Source organism: Lasioglossum baleicum, chromosome 4 (assembly GCF_051020765.1).
Source record: "Lasioglossum baleicum chromosome 4, iyLasBale1, whole genome shotgun sequence".
NCBI classification, from domain to species: Eukaryota; Metazoa; Arthropoda; class Insecta; order Hymenoptera; family Halictidae; genus Lasioglossum; species Lasioglossum baleicum.
In genome coordinates, this window is record NC_134932.1 from 18,400,830 (window position 1) to 18,420,251 (window position 19,422).

A 19,422-nucleotide genomic window follows, 5' to 3' on the forward strand; every position below is an offset into this window, starting at 1 on the left:
TCCGGGGCCCATCTCTTGAACAACATTTTTTTTTGCGGACCCCATCCCAACCCTAGGCATTTTACGTAGTTCTTGAGACTTAATTTGAAACATGAAAATGTGAAAACTTGCAACATGTGGAACATGAAAATGATTCGAATGACATTTCTTTTATTTTTTGGCAAAAATATCTGTTAATGTCAAAATGTCAAAATTGTTTCGCGGACCACTGTTTAAGAACCACTGAAATATAGCATTAATTCTGACAATTTTCTGGATTACAGGTTTTAGAAATTTCGGTGTTGCATTGGGAATTGAATGAACTCGTCAACGTTGACGACAGTGACACGTTCATTATAATTACTTAAAAATATTCTTTGGCCATAATACTGTTGTAATGTTACACAATTTAATTCCATTATAATTTTCTTCCTGTACAGATTACAATTTGTTATTCTGTGTGTATCGTATTATTAACAGGGGAGGATATTTTTACACTACTAGGTGTAGAAACTAATTTTTGTTGTGGTATTTTCCAACAAGTCAAAAATTTCATCATGGTTTAAAGAATGCAGAACAATTACACAAGTAATCAGTATAAGAAATTTTATCATTGCTGTTCCGCGGCTTGATCCGCGGAATGATTGATGCCATTATTTGGCTAGATTTTTTACTGGATTTGACTTGGTTTCGTGAATGTATATCGAGCTCGATCCCATCACTAACAATACGGTTTTTCGACGGTCCGAAACCCCTATGCAGATTCTTTTTCATTCCTTTCGATCGGGAGTGCACGTTCAGGCTGGTGGCGGTCTCACGGTGAAAGAAAACAGGAGAAAACGCTTCACGCGTTTCGCACTTGTTGCGCTCGGAGCCGCGCCTTCGCCGGGGCGTCGTCCTGACGTACACTAGCGTCGCGACGCGGCGTGAGGGGCGGGGGATGAGCCGGCCACCGAGGGCGAGAAAATAATACGGGCAAAGAGCGAAACTTAATTAGCTCGCCGCGATATCCAACTCGGTCGTTGTTTGCTTATTACACGCGTTTCACGCACGCGTCGTCCGCTCCGTTTCGCCCGGAGCGTTTCCGCGCGAGTATTTCGTTTCCATGCTCGCTTGGGCGACCTTGCGTTGCCGAATATTCCTGTAACGACGGAACCTCGTCGAATGTAATTGGAATTCGAGGCTGAGCTATTTGCGGCCTCGCTGTCTCTCGAGTGGAAGATAATGGCTGTGAGCTGGGCTAAAGTGCGCTTCGATCGATTGCATACAGTGCTGGACAAAAGTATTCGCATTGGGACTATTTTTGAAGTGTACGTTCGGTCATCAATCGATACATTTCTGGATAACGTACAGTGGATCCAAAACGTAATTAAACACAGCGCATTCCCGATTCTCGGAAAATCGTCGAACACAATAGCTTGTAATTAAAACGTGTACGTGTTAAATTATGTTATTTCTAATCGAATTACCGAGCAAATAGCAGTTTATGATCACCATACGTCATGGTGTTCGATTCGGATAGCAGCGCTGAAAATACAATTCACTTGCACAGCGTTTTGTTAATTGTTTGACGCTCAAAATAATACAAGACATGTCAATTTGAACAGCTGTATTGATATATAATTTTGGAGTCAATCGACAGGAGCACGTTTCCACACCTGACACATTGAAGAATGAACAATTAGTCGTATTGTGTTCATGGTTATGGATATTTGTACTGTGAAAATAGCATTGTGCGAATTTACTTTTGTACAGAACTGTATGTCGCACGAAACGTTTGCGATGGCCGACCAGTCGAAAATTATTTGCCGAATTGAAACGACTTGTCGTTCGCCGGCTCGATCGGTAATCGATTATTTGCGAGGCATGTTGAAAGCTTCCGGCGTGTTTTGCCGGCCGCACACGAACAGATTCGGGCGTGATCTTCATCATCTACGGTTCCAGTTTGTCGAATTAGCCGTGTATCAGTGATGCGTGTCTGTCTTGCCAGCGATGTGTCAATTTGAGGCGTTTAACACTAGGTTTACGGAGCTCTAGATATAGCTATTTCACATTATTTTATAATTTTTCCAATCAATCAATAATTCCTTAGGGAAGCGTCTCTATAATCTTAATAATCGTAAATTAAAAATATTAGTAACCTAGTGTTAAACGCTTCTGTTTCCGAGAAGTGAATTTTAACAGTGGCACTTTCAGTAAATCGAAAATTATCTAAAGCCAATCTGACACTTATCTTGGATTAAACAAGTATGTCTGATCCAACTGGCGTCTAGTGTCATATTAATCAAAAATAATTAGAAACAAGAGGGTTTAATCGTTGAATTAGTATGTCTTAAGGTACGTGTCCACCTGAGAGTTTCTGTCGACAGTTGCTCTCGAGACTATTCTCAATTTGCGTGCCAATGTCAGTAACTGCTTTACTGATTTTGCAAGAGATCAAGGAATAGCGTCTGACATAATTTATAGTTCGGTCCTGAATTTTCTATATCGATGCACAGTGACGCAGTAATATCAAGAAATCGAAAGAGAACATGCTTATTTTAATTACTTCTGACTCGGGCTTCTTTTCTTCTCCCAGCAATTCGGAAGACAATTACTTCGGGGGGGGGGGGGGGGTGGTATGAGGAGAACTATAAGGGCGGCTGGGACGCGCCGATATTCCTCGTTTGCACTTCAAACAATGCCGCAAACCCTCATCTCCTTTCTCCGGCGCTGCGATTCGGTACTTTTCCATCCTCCCGTCTTTCTCGTCTTTGCTCGGAGGTCCCTTTTCGTCCCTGTTCCCGTAGTCGTGGAACGCTGACGCGTCAAATTCGCCGGAACATTGTGCGTCCATGCGAGAAAGATGTAATTTCGCGTTTAAGATGGGAACACGAGCGACAACCGGCGATCTTATATACCGGGAAATTACGCTGATGCATCGCAATCAGCCAGCAACATTTCCCGTTACGTTACCATTACGCCAGAGAGAGGGGGACCAATGTCAATCCGACTGCGCAAAGTGTAGCTCCGTGGTCAGACTGAAGTCACCGGTAAATTGCATTCCGTGACGTAGCCGAAATGTCAAAACGGTCTCGCGCAAGGAGGTGTAGAAATTGCCGGGTCTATTATATCCTCGGCGTGGGTCCATTAACCTTGGAAAGTAAGTTAACAGCACTTCAATCGTTTCGCCGTCCATTATATTTGAAAATTTCCAGATTTAATTTCTTCCCCTTTGTGAGCAATTTTTGCACGTCTCTGTCGACCTCCTCGCGCATTTATCTCGAAACTTCAGTGATTCTTTCGTCGGTGGTTTTTCGAGGAAAGTTTGATGAAAGCGTTAACTTGTTTTCTGAAGTGACTGCAGGTATGGCACTGGTATAATGAAGCATACTCTACGGTAGATTGCGGCACAGACCTTTCTGTCTAGGCCTCGGGGGAATCTCTCTCTTAGCGCCCCATGTTACCGATACTTTGCGGATTTCTAAAATCGGAAAATTCTACATTGTCTAAGATTCCATCTTGTTCTACATTGTATATATATGTTTCGTAGGGAGAGGAGAAGATTAGCTCCGCGACGGCACAGAGGCAAGAGGAGTCTATCACTACATGCTACACGCTACATAGAAGACAAGAAAGCGTGTGGAGCGAGGCGTCTTCATTCCACTCTGATCCAATCTGCTGCGTATTTGTACCTATGTCACCACATTCCTGCTGGGGACCATCTTCACAGCTGAACACAATACACAGATAATATTGTAATTTTCTTGGTGAAAAATAAAGGAATATTACTTACAACAGTTAATGTGTTCCTTTTGTCCCACCCTGTGTACATGATTATTCGATAGTAAAATTAGATCAACATCACTCTCTTCGAAACTTTTGGATAGAGAAAAATGTTTCAAATTAGACAAAAATTAAGTTTTGTATTGCGAGAATCTCCGTTTCTGAACTTTCGAAAATTTTTCGGTCGTCTGGATTGTCGTTGACTTGTACTACTGGATTTTCGAAAATTTTCGAGCGTCTGACTTATCGTTGACTTATACTACTGAATGAGGTTTTCTAGAAATTTTTGACCGTCTGGCTTGACGTTGACTTGCACTACTGAATTTTCGAAAATTTTCGAAGTAGTATAAGTCAACGATAAGTCAAACGCTCGAAAATTTTCGAAAATCCAGTAGTACAAGTCAACGACAAGTCAGACGGTCGAAAATTGGCGAAAATTTTCGAAAATCTCGAAAATCGAGTTTTGTATTAGGAGAACATGATATCGAAGGAGGTGGCACGAAATTCAGTAGTGCAAATCAACGACAAATCAGACGGTCGAAAATTGGCGAAAATTTTCGAAAATCTCAAAAACTGACTTTTGTATTAGGCGAACATGATGTCGAATGTGGTGGCACGAAAATTCAGTAGTACAACTCAACGCCAATAAAGGAGTTCGAAAATATTTGTTTTTTAAGTTTCGCTATTTTTGCAGTTCCAAAATCATTTCGGACGTACATTTTTGCGGAAGTCAGTAGTATCGGTCTACGAGAAGTCGTACGTTCGGGAAAAATTGGTGGTTCAATAAATAATATGCAGATATGCTTTTTTATTGCATTGTTTTTATGTAAAATGTTTGAATTCTATGTGTACATAACTTAAATTCTATAAACACTTATAATACGAATATTGACTGGCTCAAGGAGATGACAATGCTGTAAAATGTAGCGTCTCCAGACCCACACCTTTTGTGTTGCAACCTCATGTACTTCACTAGCTGATCCTTTCATTTCGATTAGACGAAGAACTGTGTGAAATAAAATTTTTATAATGAATCTAACGATTTAAACCTTTTCACATGGATAGAAATTTATGCAGCAATCTAAGTCGAGCTTTCTCTACTCCTTCCAGCTCATTACAATTTCAGCCAGCCTAAACACAATTATCTCTTCCATCATCCTGACTAAGCAATTCCGCGGGATCTCGGTAGAGAGCGTGGTGTCGAAATGGTTGTGGTCGAATTTCGAAAGGGTTAATACCAGCTAGGTGGCGGTTCCGGATGGACCTTGGGTGTGAGGGCAAGGAGTCAAACAAGCGGGAAGGGCCCGGCCGTGTCCCTTAATGTCAGTCTCCCCGGAGCATCACGAGACGATAGCACGTGCTGTCGCGGGTGGTCGTTCGGCTTGATGGTTTCGCGTCGGCCTGTCCCATAACCGTCCTGTAACGTTCTCGTCGTCGTTGAATTTTGGATAGCTCGGAGGGCCGTCGCCTTAGCCACGTCCGACCACTTTCCTTCTTAGAAAAAGGAGCATGCACTCGCCCGGCAGTTACCTGAACGACCAGCAACGCGTCGACGGCGTCGACGACAACGACGACGGAGCGACGGGTACGACGTCGACGTTGACGGTGGCGGGGGCGTAGAGGACCGGGAATTGTTCGTGGTTTTGTCAGCAGGACGTTCCACGAATCCGTGAATTTCTGAACCGGCGCGTGTTCCCGCCGGACTTCGACGAACTCTCGCCGGATAACGATATCTTCAGGAGGGCCCTGACGTGCTCTCCATTCCCAACGAATATTTGTGCTCCGGGAAATTTTATTCCACCGGATCCGCCGGAACCGTCGCGGATTACACGCGATAAGGCCGCCAGCTCCTTTTTTTCTTCTTCTTCTTCTTTTTCTTCTTCGTTTTCGTCTTCTTATTTTCGTTCTCCTCTAACTTCCTCCAAAGGAAGCTACGAGTTTCCACGTCCCCGTTGGGATTCCTAGAGGTAGTTTCGGTATAGCCGTCTCCTCTAATCTCCCAGACTGAATGATGAGGCGCTATCTCGATTTTTAATGTTTTCCTTTCGACGATTGAGAAAACTGGAACGCTCGGGTTTAAGAAGTCCGGACCGAGGGGAACGAGTTTTGTACGACGGTCAGTCAATAAGCTAATTACGGCAATCTTCTCTCAGTTTTGCTTTGGCAGAGGTAAACGTAGAAGGATGTACTTCTATTCATCTGCTCACTTCTGCTTGGTATATTTAAATCTTTTTAAATTCTTTGGACACTCCTGCGACGATCCTAATCATTCGCTGCTCTATTAATGGCAGCATATCCTCCCAAAAAATATTTGATCAAATTTGCTCGCAGGATATAGCGTTAACGCTTCTGCTAAGGATATCGAAGTAAATAATGTGTTACTAGAAACCAGAGATGGGCAGTATCTAAATACAAAATTATTCAAATACGTTCTAGATACAAATAACCTGTATCTTTCGCCTTGTATTCGAAGTCGATTGCAGCGCCACAATGTATCTGTAACTTCATCTGTCGAGCGCTGCGGTTTGGAGAGTTTATTCATCTGTCTCTCCGACGATTTTCTGGTTATCTTCGACTTGTATTTGAGAGTCGAATACAGCGCCACGATGTATCTTACGGTTGTATCTGTCGTTAACTTGCTTGCAGAGTTATCCGTCAGATTTTATTTGAAGAAATAGATTCGTAATCATATGGATTATTTGAATCCCCAGATGTCGCGCGAGATTTATCCGTCATCTTGTATTCGTTATTTGAAGCTGGATTTAGCCAGACGATTTATTTGACGCTTGTATTTGTGACGAGTAACTGGAAGAGATGAAAATCACATGTATCTTTATTTGATATCTTTATTTGATTTCAAATACACTGAGATCTTGATGCGACATTGCCACGTCGTAATACATATGTAATGTAATACGAGGAACGTATTTACATTTACAGTGACTTTCATTATTATTCCATATTCGGATACTCTAATAAGGACTATAACAATTGTTTAAACAAATACATTTGTATTATTTAAACGATTGGTTAAACAAACAATTTTTATTATTTAAACACATGTTTAAACAAATAGAGTTTCATTATTTGGACGATTGTTTAAACAAGTACATTTGTATTATTTAAACGATTGTTTAATCAAACAAATTTTTATTATTGAAACACATGTTTAAACAAATAGAGTTTCATTATTTGGACGATTGTTTAAACAAGTACATTTGTATTATTTAAACGATTGTTTGATCAAACAAATTTTTATTATTTAAACACATGTTTAAACAAATAGATTTTCATTATTTGGACGATTGTTTAAACAAATACATTTTATTATTTAAACAGATGTTTAAACAAATAACTGTTTATTATTTAAGCAATTGTTTAAACAAATAAATTTTTATTAAAAAAATATATATAAATATTTATATTTTTTTATTTTGTACATACTTATATATATATATATATATATATATGTAGATATATATATATATTTATAACAATATATTAATTTATGTATATATCGGGGACCGTACAAATAAGCTTACGCGACAGGTGAGCGACCGTCGCGTTGCATCGCCGTGGGTTTACGTCAGTTTACGTGTAGTGAAGTTAGTTTAGCACATGCTTGTGCACGTGTTTGTAATAGAGTATTCCAATTAATAAAAAGCGTGTGTAAGTGATTCAGTAACTTCAGCCACCTGTCACGCGATTGTGTTGGTGAAATTTGTCACTGTCACAGGTAAGTTTTTATTTTATTGATATGATATATAATTTCCATTATTTGTAACAATATGTTGACATTTTCAGGTAACCTGTCAATTCCTGATTTCCGATGACTTGGTATTGTGTTGGTGAAACTTGTCACTGTCATTTCAGGTAAGTTTTTATTTTATATTTATTTTCTCAGACATTGAAACATTGCTGACAAAAGGAAAATTAAAAAATATTATTAGGTTGGAGAGAAAATTCTAGCGTATTTTAACTTTAACACTAATCCTACCAACAGCGGTCAAGATGACCAGTTCCAGATTTTTTATTTTACAATTAGAAAGTTAATAATACTGATTTCATAAGAAACAATTGTATAGATATCTGTAGTAGTGCACATTTTACAATAGGAGCCATACAAAGTCTAAATAAAATCAATCTTATCATTTTTATAAGGGAACATGTGTGTACCAGTTACTTTTGAGGCTCGGTAGGTTTAGCGTTAAAGAAAACATTTGATTCAATTTATAAAAATACATGTTTAATATTATTCAATTATATAATTTTCATTATTTGTTACAATATGTTGTCATTTCTCAGATAACCTGTCAATTCCTGTTTTCCCATGACTCGCTAGTTAACATGTGTTTTGATTTACAAGCAAAATTACCTGTTTATTTAAAATACGACATAGCTTTCCCTCCAACCTAATATATTCATGCTAAAAATCTTCCCGTTTATTGGACAATGCTTTTCACCAAGAAATTCTAATTTTTAGATGCAGCGAAGATATCCAAAACATCAGTTCATCAGAAAGAAAATAGTATTTCCATACAGATGTGACTTACATTAGCGGAGGACCATGGAAAAAACAAAACAGTTTCAAATTATTAACACAAATAAGTAGAAATGATTTATACACCCTGCACAAATTATAATAAAAACATATCATTAATAACATATTATTCCTTTCTTTTAACAACTCCTTGCGTTATTTATTAAATTATTAATAATTTAGTATAAATTGTATAAATTTATGCACAAATGTAAAATTTATGTATTCAAACGAATAAAAATTATTAATAAAAATAAATAGAGATAATTTATACACCCTGCAAAAATTATAATAGAATCTACAATTATCGTGTTATTTAACGAGCAAAAATTGTTTTAAAAATTACTGACAAATATAAACTGAATTACTTTATTAATAAAATATTATTTCTTTCTTTTACCAATTCCTTCCCTTACTTATGACTTGTATGTATTTAGTTAAATGCATCTATATGGTGTGAGGTACAAAATTAAATATTGACAATACTTCACAACTTTTACAATATTTCGTACATAACCGTGGTAACGTTTAACCTTCAAAAATAAGAAATTTTAGGAGCCTACAAGCTCCCCTTGTTCTATGAGCTCCACAGTTTTTAAACCGATCATTTGTACATTTAGTGTTACGATTTGGCAACGTCGCATCAAGATGTATTTGAAATCAAATACAAATTACGATTAAAGATACATGTGATTTCATCTCTGAGAAATACTCGTCACGAATAAAAAAATTGAATAAAGTATCTTGCTACGTCGAGCTTCAAATACATCTGAAGGTTAAGATGAAATCGTCCCATTGAAATCTCACAGATACATTTCCAATAGCCAAAATCTGACGGATACAACCGCAAGATACACGGTGGCGCTGCTTCGACTCTCAAATAACTGTGAAAGATACACTGAAAATTCTCACGCTGTATCTTACGGATAGTGCCTCTTGAATAACTTCTCGCCGCTAGGGGCGTTGAATACGCATACGCAGTTACTTCGAGCTCAGATAACCTACAGATGTCAAATGAAATTTTTTGGAGAGTATCTTACAGATACACTGTGTCGAATATGTATTTCAGGAAAATAACTACAGATAAAAGATAACTTTCATTTATCTTTTATTTGAAAATTTTAGATACATTTTTGCCCATCTCTGCTAGAAACTTAAGTTCTATAATACAGGGTCGAATAACATGTATCTAGAAGCGGGCGAAAGGTGATTCCTTATGGAACAGTAAGAATAAAATTTCGTGTCTATACTTGCACAATTTGCGACCTGCAATGTCGATGAAATGTTTAAATTGTGGCATGTCGCAAACGTTGGTCTGTCACCGTGGAGTGTTAAAAAGGTAAACAGAGGAAATGTAGAGAGTCTGAGGGCGGCAGAACTGATAGAAAGTTTTTAATGAAAATGCTGTCCGTTCCGGACAGGCGGTTGCCATCGATGAAACGGATGGTCTATTTCACGATCTCGTAAACGTCGTTTTACCCGGCGAAAGCGCGAAATTTATGTAGTAAGGGGCGAAGATATCCTTGCAATAAAAATATGAATACGAAAAACGTCTTCTATATTAGTCTGCGTTAAAACAACTTTCAAAATGCACATTGTTGTTAGATGAACACAACTTGTTGTTAGATGAACTTGAAAGCTTTTTCGATTTTGCTAAATTTTTTAAGGGTGAATTTAATAAAATGTGGTTGCAAAAGTTTGATATGGAAACTACGGAGAAGATATTAACAATGAAGATAATAAGTCACTGTAGTTTAAACATATTCATTTATGGTAATTTTTAGGCATTATATGGGACTTGGGAATATTTAAAAATTACTTTTTACCCCTACCTAATCATCCGATAAATATTTCGATATTTATTAACGGTGATGTACATTCGTATAAATTTACGGACACATTAATCAAAACAAACGTACAAGAACCACCGTTAATTACACTGGAACGTCTACGTGAGTGTAATCTACAACTTAATCATTCTGATAGTAAGAATATTCACGTTCTTCGGTGTATACAGGGTGTATTCGAAATTATAACAAAACTGAAAGCGATTCTTTATGAAAAAGTAAATCGAAAATTTTTAACGAAAATATTATTTGTTATAAAACAGAGCTCGAGAAAATCAATTTTGAAGACTATTCTGATTCGTGTACATTGTGTACATACTGATTCCTGTCGCAAGTAGAGGCATCAAGCGATGGTCAAACACGCTACCTCAATTATGAATCTTTCACGATTACTTTTGTAATCGCATTCATCGCGAAGTTGATCCGACTTATATTCTACTTTCTGTATGAATTCTTTGCAAGTTATTTGGTTTAATTATTTTAAGTATTTTGTCGTATCTGAAAAGTTCAAAACAGTTACGTTTATTAAATTCGTTTCTTTAATTACAGCAGGAATCTGTATTACAAGTTCTGTTACAAGTTTGTTCAAAATGGGGTCTCAGGCGAACAAAGTTTACTTTGATAATTTGTACTCATTTTTGCGTGAGCAATCACCTCCGTTTCAGTTGTACCACGTTTTCGGATACACTGTGTATAGGTACACGCGACAGCTCATCCATCATCGTATGAATATTTTACTGTAGTCTACCTAACGACCGAGGGCTAACGCAAAGATTGGGTGTGAGAACGTGTAGACTGGTATCTTTCATGATTCATTATGTGTTTGACGGCAGTTAGTTCCCTTTAAACACTTTAATATAGGACAATTATTCTTTTAATAAGTTTATCGTTCTGCAACGTTTTTTCTTAAGCCAGCTACGAATGAATTACCCCCTTCAGTGTATACTTCATGTAAAGATGAATATCACAATCAGCTAATTATTTTTCTGACGATACGTTTAATTTAATAAGCACACATTTGCTCTATTGATTCTATTCTGGGAGCAATTCGCTGTGAGTAATCGCGATTCAGTGCAAAAATTAAACCAATTTCACGGTTGAACAGATCTGCGATCAAAGGTTTTCTGTTATAATGCGATCTGTTTGCTATATTAGCGAGTCGGGTAATCTCTTTTGCTCCTTATAGGCGCAGTTACCGAAACTTTTATTAATCCTTTGCGACGAAAAGATAAAGCGATCAACTGTCGTAAAGATATTTACTGGTAAACCACAAGCAAAGACGAAAACTTTCTGACTTGAATATCATCATCAGACAATGCAATTAATCCTCATACGTTCCTTACGATGAAAATTCACCCATTTTCTTTATTTAGATTCCTTTCTGTTTGCTTTCGTAATAGTTTATAATTGATTTCTGTAGGGCTTTTATAAAAGTAATTTGTGAGGTACTGTCTTCTGTTTGTTAACATGCCTTGTATTGAATGTCTTGGCAACAGCCATTGATTATAAACTATTATTTATAATCTAATACCTTACTTTTTCCTTCGCAATTGCGACCAATAACAATTTAGAAAAAACATTATTTACACGTTATCTAGTAAACTTTTAACGTTTCAAAAAAAACTCGAGCTGATGGGTCCAATTTTGAAAAAGTTATTCGTTTTCGAAAGTGCACGGATACATTGTACACCCACTGCCCCTTTCCTGCACAAAATATACAATTGCTTGCACTATTGACAACAGCATCAAGAAATAAATAGCAATATTAGAAAGAAAGAGAAAACAAAACATTTTTAAAGAAAAGGGGGACAAAGAAGCCAGGTCTCAAAATTTACAATTGAAAAAACCCATAAAAATAATAAGAAATCGTAAGAGGGCTTTGAACACGTAACCTCTACCACCCTCGTTATCATAGCTGTTACGATATGATTAAGAAATTAAGTATATCAATGAATTTTCTGAATACTATAAAATTAAATGTTAATTATCTCGATACGTAATGAGTATTGCCAAAAACGCTCGGACATGGGTCAGCTTATTTTTTCTCCAGACTCACCAGAGAAAGTTTAAATAAAACCGAGTACACCACCACTATAACCTTTTCTTGCACGATGACTACTCTCGTTTCAGAAAATTCTCAAAGATCCCATCCCTCCCCGCCTATCCATTAAGGGGGTGAAGGCACCCTCTAGAAGTGTAGCCCTTATCGCGTGCAGCGACCATCTGGGTCGTCGTGATAGCATGCATATCGTTCACTTACCGAACTCTCGCACTTGGTGGGACAGACGCACTTAGCCTCGCCGGCGCTGTCGCTCTCGCACTCGGCGTGGTAGTCGCACTTCTTGTTCTCGCATCCATCTAGAAGCAAACAACAGGAACGATTACCAATTAACGAGGATCCTGGTGGCCGGTTATCGGGCCGGCAGTTTCGCCGGGACGGGACGGGACGATCTATCTCCCCGGTAATTGCCCGCGAGGGCAAAAAGACTGGGGCTGGGTCCGGGGGCCATTCGTCATTCGAGAGTCGGACTCGGCCCGGATCCGTAGAAGCCCGCGCGATATCTCGCACGCCTATCTCGGCTTGCACCGCGGTGCAACCGCGCGTTCCCCGCGTTGCAACGGTTGCAAGTAACCCCCCCCCGGTTGCGAACGGGGGTTGAATTGTTTCGGGCTTCTTCCGGTTCCGTGATCCGGGGCATCGACGCCGAGTTGCCACAAAAGCTGCCCTGTTGCAGCCGGAGGCCCGCCGCGCTGGCTCCTGGCCGACGTTCAAACCAGTATTAATAAAGATTCTCGCTCGCGCCCGGCCGCGCTATTTGCATAACTGCATCCGTTTCGAGGGAAATTATCTGGCTGGTTGGGTGCCGGGTGGGTGGCAGCGGTTAAATCCGGCAACAATGCGGAGACAGAGCTAGGGTAGCAGAAAGAGAGAAAGAGAGAGATAGAGAGGCAAGGTGAGTATCAGGCTAGAAAAGGACGACGTTATAGGGGAGCAGAGAAAGAGGGTGAAAGGGAGACGGGTGGCATTGAAGTAGGATTTGCAGCCGAGAAGTTGTCTTTAGAATTCATTGAGGCCCCGAGGAGAGAAAAAGGGCGTTAGCTTATTTGCTCTCCCCGGTTCTTAACGACGTGTCGATGATGCTACTACAGCCGAGGGTAACAAGCCTTCGCAGTCTAGGATCGAAGACCTCCCGCGATGGGGAGGGAGACAGGGGTGGCTTCTAGGTTTCTGTACTGACGACAGTGCAGGGAATCCCACTGCCTCGCGATCAACGCACACCGACACCCGAACTTAGCTCCGTGTGCATCGTCGAGGAGCTGGAGGGATGAAGCTGCATGCATATGCAACGTGCATGCCGCCGGGTAACAACTCATACAATTCCAGCGAGGAGAGGAGTCGCCTCAGCCCGTGATATGCATGGAACCGAATACCCGCAGTACGTTCCAGAAGTTTCACGCGATTTTAAACCATGCAAATTATCTTTCGAGGATAGGCCCCTGCCGAGCCGAATGGATTTCTTTGGTAGATCTGCGCCGGAGATATAGGGGCTGCTTCAACGGCTCGTGCGGTGGAGGAATTTTTCCGGGAGTTTGATCGGGCATTGTAGATTGAATCTTTTACTAATGTAGTAGAGGTTTACTTTGTGGCAGGGATCGATACAGAGTCTTTTCGAAAATCCTGTTCGAAATTATGCAGTAGATCTAAATACTACCCTTGGCAGAAAAGTTGATTAATTTGGAACTATTTTGTTCGACGGCGTTTATCGAAATTCTGTCATATGTACGTTGGATTATGTTGATAAAATTTTGAACGAAGTGCTGCTTCCTTAATGAGACGCGAAGCCGCTTAAATGTAGAACCCCGGTACGTAAACAACCGTGGAAGCGGAAGTTTAAATTATTCAAACGGGTTGGATGAATCGTTACTGGCTGTGATCAGGAAGAGTAAGAGCAGCGATTTAATGGAATGCTCACAACGAACTGAACCTTAGTTTATTGCAAATGAAGTAACTGGTCGATTTGTATACTTGTACGATAAACTGAACCTTGTGGTTTTATGAAAAGGATTTTTTCGTGAATACTTAAATTAAAAGACTGTTTAACCAAACTGAAATTAACACAGACAGCTTTTTTATGAGCCAACCGATCTCAAGGAATCTTCGTATATGTTGTACATAACTTACTTAGATTTACAAAATACATCTTTTCAGTTTTCATCATAGGCACAGATAAAAAATTTAAAAATCATAACCTTTACTTTTTCCTTCGCAATTGCAACCAATAACAATTTTAAAAAACTTATTTACTCATTAGCTGGTAAACCAATCCTTTTAACGTCTCGAAAAAATTTAAGCCATTTGGTCCACATTGAACAAAATTAGTGGTTTTCAAAGGATGTATAAATACTTTTTACACTGATTGTACATCACTATAATGTTGGAGATTTAAAGCTCGAATGTGCTTTGGTTGTTCATAAAGGACCGAGAAAATGAAGAAAGAGCTGAATCGGTCAGTAAAATAATTTAATAGTGCATTTAATTTTCTGGAATTGTCTGCCTTTTATGAACTTCTATCCCGTGAAATTCGGGCCATCGAAATTTTTCCACAAGAAATTCGTTGATTGAGTATTGATTGAGCAGAAGTGGAACGTCCTGTGTAAATAATTAGGGAAACTTTATTAACGAGTCGAGACGGGCAAAAAGGACTCGAAGGATGATTAATAACGGTTGACTGATCCCATTACGTCCACCCGGAGATTCAAATTATTAGATTTACATGAACAGAGTGGACGAAATTCGTCGGAGCTGTAAAGGCGACGCGATATTTTTATCGGCCCTCGGTTCACCGTGCACAATTTGCATGCAATAAACAGAATCCTTTGACATTGTAATAGTATTTGCATGGTGATCGATAACGAAACTTTGTGTCTTAAGAATTTGTTGTTAAACGGATTTGCATTTTTATGGGATTATTCTTTGCAAAAGTACCGCCCAACCAACAGGTTTATTAGCATTAAATTACATTAGAACGTCTGATTGCCAATTAAACACTGTCAAAAAGTTCGACGTAGAACAAGAAGGAATTACAAAGTTCCCCGAATGGTTGGAAACTTGTTAATCGCTTGTTATGTTGCGGTAATTGTTCATTACAACTCCCGTTACATTTATCCCGTCGGTTGTACGTATACTCCCAAGTCATAGCGAAAGAAAGATACTGAATGCATCATTAATTACTATTAATGTAGTAAGAATGTAGTCATATGAACAACAGTGCTTTAGAAAAATGGTCTTATTTTTACCTTTTACGAAGAATATTTTTTCAAATCCTGAGATTATAAAAATATGAGAATGATTGACAATTTTGTTTGCCTCGCCAACGAGAATAGATTCTCATTGAGTTGTACAAATTTATTCAGGGCAAAATATTTATTTTTATGTAATTTAATCTAATTTGGAAAGAATATCGCAGTAAAACATACACCCGTAGTAATAGGTACATTACCCTATCAGTTTTGTTAGACGCCGTAGTGTTCGTTAACATTTACGTATTTTTAAAGAAATTCCGAGAAAATTAGAGGGAAAGTTTGTATTTGACCGACTCTTTACCATTTAACCGGGGCTGGTTCAAGTGACCCGAATCGAAAAGGCATTCGTGAAGACCAGCAGGAGATCGGTGCACGAACGCGTGGGAATAATTTGCGTTGGAAATGAACAATGTCGTGTGTCACATGGCAGCCAGCAGTCGCGAGGCCACCCCGTCGCGTCGAGTTGTGCGTTTGTTTCGTGTCGGGTTGGCGCGCATTCGTGACCGATTTCCATGAAGCTGAACGCGCCTCGAAGAAAGAACGCGAGAATGAACCAGCTGTCTAAAACTGGGCGACGACGTCAACCTCGCGTCAGATGGGTTCCATATTCAATGACTAGGGGTGGAAAGAGTTGACTCTCTGCTAAGTACCTTCATCAACTATCAACTTATTCGACGCGTCACCGAGATTTTTTCAGCAAGACTGGGAAAACATTTTCAGTGAAAGCAAACAGGTTAATGGCTCACAGTCTTCTACGGATAAAGGATTCAAGATGGCTGAAACGTTTGCTGACTGCAGCCACCAATAATGTAAATGCAGAGTTGCAATGAATGGAAAAATTCTTTCTCTTCATCTGACAAATTATTTAGAAACAAGGGCTTGACAATTTTATGTAATGTGATGCAACAGCATTGTAATTGCGATAAGAATAATGATAATTTTAAAGTGGCATCATGTCACATTGAACACTTTTGGAATCTTTATATTTACTTGCTGTTCGAAAAGAAATACTGTTTTTCAGTTATTAACATTTACCTCTCCATGTACATGTAACAGATTTCGCAATGAATATAATTTATTTTTATATATTATATATCATGTTTCCCATTTATTACTTTTGTGTTGAAATCTACAGAATCTATGGTGATTGAATGAAATCTTTATATTTTGATTACACCCTTGACCCTAGTGGATTTCGACATAAAATATGAATTGTTGTAAGCGTAATTTAAAATTACGTTTGTGTAAGAAAGGTCGGACAAAAGAATCGACCAGTAATGCATAAATGGCAAGACCGCTTTAAGCAGAGTTTTATTTCGAGGTTTCGAGTGACCCGGTTTTCCGTCGTTCAAAGGTTCAAGTCGGTCTGAAAAAGTCCCCCTTTTTCAAGATTACCAACGTACTTGGACGGCACGAGTGGCGAAATAAAATTGAAGGTAAATTGTATAAAGAAGGATATGCGGTACGGACGATACGGGCGACCGTCTTCAATACACAACAAGGGAAAAGCAGAAACTAAGAGAATCACTGGAGGCAAGTTGAATCAGAAGCAGCTCGGTAATCTAGGTAGTGCTGTTTCCTGACTTATTTCGTTTCGATTTTCGAGGGAGCATTTCCTTTTCTATCTCTGGTATTGTGGAACAATAAAATTTCGTACGGAATCCATGATTTACAATCAGACATCGAAGGCATAGAAAACATAGAAAACATTTGTCCTTTAGGACTTGGCACTTCCCTTGGATATATTTGAGTTTCAGTAAAATAATTTACGTTATATGATCACCTTGGATTTGATTTGTAACACTTCATTTGATTGGTTTAGTAAATACGCAGAAGTGAGAAATTGGGACTATTTCTTCGAGATGTATTGGTGTCAAAAAGATACTCTTTGTAAAATTAAAAAAAATACTTTAAAAAATAAATTAAACTTTGTTTTTGAAAGTCTTAAATAATAGTAAAAATCAACAGGTACTGGACTTCTAATGTACATGGTGTAAGATGTAACTTTTATTTATATACAGTAATATATTATCTTTTTATTAGAACCGTTGTTAAAATAATAAACAAAAAGTTGAACAGAAATTTTTTAAACTTATAATTAATGATAAAACAGAATTGAATAGCTTTTCGAATGAGAGAGGATATAGTTATCAATTTTTCATTTAACCATGCAAAACTTCCTGTATCATTTTTTTCAGACAAAACAAATTCTAGAAAGCAGCTGCTACTGTGTTCTACACGATTCCGATAATTCGCAATTTTCAACAGTGTCTTTCGTCATAGTAAATCAATCCTCATCAATCCTCCAATTAAAAATCTGATTCTCCCTTGAAGGATGTCCGAATGCTAATTTCAGTGATTACGTGTAACGTCTGGCAGCATAGTTAATTAGTTGATACACCGGAGGTTCGGCTATACCATAATTGTCTGGCTTTCCGTATGCCCGGATGGGGCTTGTTGATGCTGGGTTGAAAACAATAATCCAAGAGAATCAGAGGTCCCGATGGGGGGTCGTTACTCACTGCAGAGTCCTTGGTAAAGCACGCGGATCTCTCGACGATGTTGACAAGCCTCGAGGCGCAGCTTGCATTCGTTCCCGTAGCTGATGCCGTCATCGCCGCAGACAGGTTGAAACTCTGCTGGACAGGTCGGACACTGGCAGATCGCAGTGCCGCCAGTCTCCGCGCAAATGGCTCCCCACTGGCAAATCTGTGAAGAAAACAGCCGTCTACACATCGACATTCCCTTTATCCGCGATATAGTTATGTCAAGAGGACGCATGCGGTGACGTGTCCTCTTTTCCTCCTTAACGGGGTTCACTCCTTTTTCCAGGATTGCAAGGCTGCGGGATTCGTCTTCTCATTTCTCGTAAATACAAACCCGGGGTTTTTCAGTAGTCAAAAACGCCTAGATAAAAAATCGATTAGGGCGCTATCTCCCTCAAAAGTCCTATTCTTTCGTTTACGAGGCGTAATTTGCATTATTCGGAAGCATACAACTATTATCAAGCTATTTTCATAGCTACATGCTGCCGAATGATGCAAATCCCGTGTTTGTATTATCGAGAAATGAGAAGGCGTATCCCGCACCCTTGTAATCCTGGAAACGAGTCTAGCGCCTTAATAGTAAAGTTGGATTAACCATTGACCAGTGTCGCCAGACCGGGCAAAGTGAGGGGAAACCCCAGTAGCATTTATGGTTGGCATTTTGTTGGGCCTTTGTTGCAATATTGGTTGGTGAACCGTTAAGGGGCCCTTAGACGATCAATAATACTGTCAATACGCCTATCAATGATATTGACGAGGCGCATTGAAAGGGCATATTGACGTTTAGCAGGGGTTCAAACACATTGTCAATTAATTGAATCATTGTTTAAGAAATTTAGAAATGTCTCCTTTGTATGTAGATGGACCAACGTCATTATAATACGAACGGCCAACTGGGTCCGCTAACATATTATTCTGATCTTCTCTTTTACGAGTATTTTTCCAGTATATCATAAATAATATACATATGAACAATGTATTTCAACGCTGAAAATTAATATACTGGACATATATCCATAAATAAAAAAACAAAAATAATCAATTTGGAATATGATAATTACCAAGTTATTAGTTGTAGCAACGTTTCTAACGTCTGTAAGACGTACGATAATTATATGTTGGTATAATTGGCTCGGCCAATGCAGTATTATCATACGTAAATTTCTTGTTAAGTAACCAACTATAATAATGGTAGGCCTTAACGTTGGATATTCGTAGGCAAATTGTCATAAATTTTCGTCGTAAGCCCTATGTTGGGGATTTGTAGACAAAACCACCAACCATATCCCAACCCTTTGCCAACCATAAATGCTATTCGGGATAGTTACCCTCTCTCTGTCATTACAGGATTAATCACGTGACACTGACACATATACGACAGAGGTAAAAGTCGTCACTGAAGAGTGGGGATGCTCGCCGTCGGTGGGGAATGGCATTGTAG

At 38.9% G+C, this 19,422-nt stretch overlaps 1 protein-coding gene and 1 long non-coding RNA gene across 7 annotated transcripts in view; one reads left to right on the forward strand and one right to left on the reverse strand.

The window, feature by feature from the left end:
* The window catches only part of LOC143207819 (agrin-like), a 580,688-nt gene that overhangs the window by 39,504 nt on the left and 521,762 nt on the right, over positions 1-19,422 (reverse strand). For all 6 annotated transcript variants that reach the window (XM_076421623.1, XM_076421620.1, XM_076421622.1 and 3 more), the window contains 2 exons: positions 17,958-18,144; positions 12,392-12,489 (listed from right to left, as the gene is read on the reverse strand). In XM_076421623.1, the coding sequence (XP_076277738.1) occupies positions 12,392-12,489; positions 17,958-18,144 (285 nt within the window). The remainder of the gene's footprint in view (positions 1-12,391; positions 12,490-17,957; positions 18,145-19,422) is intronic.
* Positions 7,242-8,409, forward strand: LOC143207825 (uncharacterized). The gene is made up of 3 exons (XR_013008766.1): positions 7,242-7,480; positions 7,549-7,617; positions 8,228-8,409. It is a non-coding gene; the product is annotated as an uncharacterized LOC143207825 (long non-coding RNA).